The sequence below is a fragment of the Halyomorpha halys genome, unplaced genomic scaffold (genome assembly GCF_000696795.3).
Source record: "Halyomorpha halys isolate HHAL.00 unplaced genomic scaffold, Hhal_1.1 Scaffold417.1, whole genome shotgun sequence".
NCBI lineage: Eukaryota > Metazoa > Arthropoda > Insecta > Hemiptera > Pentatomidae > Halyomorpha > Halyomorpha halys.
The window spans coordinates 54,628-58,518 of NW_027111032.1; the positions used below are offsets into that span (position 1 = coordinate 54,628).

Sequence of the window (3,891 nt, forward strand, 5' to 3'; positions counted from 1 at the left end):
TATAATTTTAACTCCATAGTTATCATTTTAAATTTAAATTTTTTTATGTATTTAAAAAATTGTGAATCAAACCAATAATTTTGGGCATTAGTAAACAAAATAATTTTAAAATACTTATTGATTTATTTTCTATTAATTATTAGGATTGAAATTAATTTATTGTATGCAACTGTGGAAATACATATTTAAAAAAAAAAAATCAAATTTAGAAGCTGTTGTCATAACATCCTGTTGGAGAATGCCAATAACATTCAGTTAAAATAGAAGAAGAAAAGACAGGTTTTTGGAAATGATGTTTCAATTAATGGGCTGGTTTATATTAGTAAAGTTTTAAAATCTAATAAAGTGTGTACATTGCAGGTATCCAATCTTTTAGAAAGTGAAACTCATAATGTGAAAGCTTCTTGTGGTCTCGCTAACAAACTAGCATCTCTTATTCTTCAGCACTATAATCTGGCGAGTACAACGGTTACTGGCATACCTATGAAGGAAGAACAAAATGCTAGTTCGTCAGCAAATTATGATGTCGAAATTTTTCATGCTGCAAAAGCTCATGAATCATTATTCAAAGGTTTGTATGATAATTTAAAAAAATTCTGCGGTGTGTCATCACACCACTCTCACATACTAACCTACTGATGTCCTTATGTTTTGTGTAGATTAGTGGGTTTATGTTGAAGTTATCACTATTTTTGTGAAAATAAAAATTTAAACAATGGAAGGTGAAAATTATGAACAAAAAATTTCTATTTTTCTGTTCTTATAAAAATTTGTATTTTAGAGTTTCTCAAGGCTGGAATAACTAATATAAATTATGTTCCTCCCAAGAATACAACAGTTTAATAAAAGATAACGAAGTCTTAATGGAATCGGGAATGTTCAGGCAGTCTTGTTTTTTCCTGATCGAATCACATATTTCTATTTTTCCTTTTTTCTTCTTAAGTTATTCATAAAATTCTTTAATATTGTGTATTTATCTATTGTTTACTATTGTTAACAATGAAAAATGTTTATTTTTTCAAATAAACAAAATATAAGGTCCTTTAGAGGAAGATTTTTAGAAAATTCATCCTTTCATACTATTTCAATGAAAATAAGACCTAGCTGATATTAAAATCAATTTAATTCTACAATATCTTGTTTAGTTTAATCAAAATTGTTAGGTCATTTTTGAGAAAAATAAAAAAAATGTGAGAATTAATTCTATAAACTTGTACCTTCCAGTTGGTCAATTTTATTGAAAAAGTTGCTGTCACATCCCAGGCATATACCCACCTTAAATATAAGATTTCAGTATCTCATGACTTTTTCATTTTTTGAGCCAGGATGTTCACACATAGATACATGAGCACTCCACACACACACTATTGTGCAAGACTTGGTTATTTGGATTCAGGGGGACACAAAAACGTCTATTTCTGTGGAAAAATGGAATTAAAAATTTAGCACAATCGCAATACTTTCCCTTGCTATATATTCCATGTATAATTTAATGAATGTAATTATATTAGGGCCCCTTGTAGCTCAGTTGGTTAGGCCCAGTCTTACCAATTTAAGATTGCTGGCAATGCTGGTTGGAATCCGGCCTGGCGTGTTGACGTTTTTCATTGAGTGGTGGTCCCACAAAATGAAAAACTTTACCTCCAACCATGGTTAAGCAGTATTGGACTCCAATGGGAGTCTTGGCCGAAGAAAAAAAAAGAAGAAGAAGAAAGTAATTATATTCTATTTATGTGCAAACTAGTAACTTCTCATTTTTTATACATTCATCAAAATTTCTAAGAAGAAATTTCGACAAAAAATCATTCTTTGTAATTCAATTTGTTGTATAAAACTCACATTATATGGTTAGTATTATTGAACATGGTATATTATTGATAAAATATATCCCTCAGGCATCAATATATTGATGAAATTCAATATTGAATTAATAATATTGACCAAGTAAGGATGGCTTAAGTGTATTAAGCATTATATCGTATTTTATTTCTAAGAAATATTATTCACCCTTCTAACTTGATCTATATTTGCCTAAAATTGTCAACATTTTGGAGATCTGTCGCTTCAAATAATTTTTTTATATGATCACTGATCCATTCCTGAGGTTATTTACATACTACAAAACCTTAAGCATACCCAAGTAAATGCTGCAAAAAGTAAAATTTTTCAAATTGGACTGGTAATTCCTGCACTTTGAATGCTCAAATATACTCTTAAAGTTAATATCTTCCAGAATTTCTATGTTATTTTTCATGATACGTTAATTTTGAAGTTATTTTTCATTCCTGTGGCAATTACACATGTCTATTATCGGTGAGTAATGACCCTTTTATTGTTTCCCAATCCCACATCACATTTCTTGAAGAGTGGTGTCAAAACTGGAGCATTAAAATAAATCCATCCAAATCACATTTACCTTTTATCATAAACCCATGATTTTCTGCCCCACACTATCCTTTAATAATACCACACTTATTCCCATCGAACAGATCCGTTACTTAGGACTACATCTGGACAAACGACTGACTTGGAATCCTCATACAAAACTGAAAAGACAGGATTCCAATTATTACAAATTTACAAGACAAATGGTCTAAACTTCCAATCCATTAAAACAGACTGATCTACACGACTGTAATAAGGCCTGTCTGGACATTACAGAGTTGAGCTTTGGGGCCTCCCTAAACCATCAAATTCCTCTCGTATCCAATCCTTACAGTCCAAAATCCTTAATGCTCTTTACATTGTCACAAATCAAGTTATCCATCAGGACCTCAATGTTCCATATGTTGCCGATTTGGTCAGAACCAGATATCAATACTTCCATGATAAACTTCCCAACCACCCAAAACCCACTTGTTTCTAATTTGGATTCTTCATTTCTTGGTAATCCTCCTAGGTGTCTAAAAAGAAGATGGCCTCGTGATCTTCTCCTCTAAAAATGTTTTTGGAGTTCTATCAATGGGTAGATTCTCCACATGTTTGTATCATACCATTGTATTTCCAACATCAAATTTACTTGTATATATTTTTAATACAGTTGTTAATATCAATAAATGAATTAATAAAAAAAATTTCATTCCATTTAGAAAAATATCCTTTTCTGTAATGATGTATATTTAATCCTTGAATGATATTTTTACAGGATGTGGTGTTGATATCAATCAAATTAGCACACGGAAAGAAGGCATGGAATACTCGACAATAACTTTAAAATGGTGTACTCCTAGGGGTTGTACGGCATCTGAAATGCATAATTGCATTTCTATGTTTAGAATAACTCCTGTCGATGTTAACAGGTTAATATTAACTGAATTAGTTTGATTATTAAAACATTTTTTTTTTATGTATTTAATTTTCCTTCTTCTTTTCACAGCCGACCTTCGTCTTGTTTAATCAATTTCTTGATTGGAGGAAGATCTGTTATGTTGGAAGTGATTAGACGGAATGGAACTAAATCCTTATCTCACTTACTCGCTGCTCACTCAGGTCAGATTTACATGCACAGCCTGTCTATTGGAAGATCGTTGCATGAAGATCCGCCTTCAATAAGTGAAGGAATCGGTGGGCGAGTCACTGACTACAGGATTACAGTAATTAACATAACCTTGAAATTAATTTTTATCACAATTAGCTCCTTGTTAATTCAGTAATGAAACTAAGTATCAATTGAATTTAATTTATATATATTAACTAATGAAGTTCAATAGAAACTACCGTATGAAAGGAAAATATATATATTGTAATATGCTCTTTTTTTGAGTAAATAAGATATTTTGATGTATAAAGGGTTATTAATATGTTTTATTTTATATATAATTTTAATATTGTTATTTGTTATTTTAAATTATAAAGCAAGCTAACCAGTTTTCTTTGTCTAAAAGAAATACG

The 3,891-nt window shown here is 30.3% G+C and overlaps 1 protein-coding gene across 1 annotated transcript in view; it reads left to right on the top strand.

Moving 5' to 3' along the window:
- asun (integrator complex subunit 13 asun) overlaps positions 1-3,891 on the top strand; it is a 15,930-nt gene that overhangs the window by 4,567 nt on the left and 7,472 nt on the right. The window contains exons 6-8 of the mRNA XM_014423353.3: positions 361-571; positions 3,146-3,299; positions 3,377-3,593. Coding sequence (XP_014278839.1) covers positions 361-571; positions 3,146-3,299; positions 3,377-3,593 — 582 coding nt within the window. The remainder of the gene's footprint in view (positions 1-360; positions 572-3,145; positions 3,300-3,376; positions 3,594-3,891) is intronic.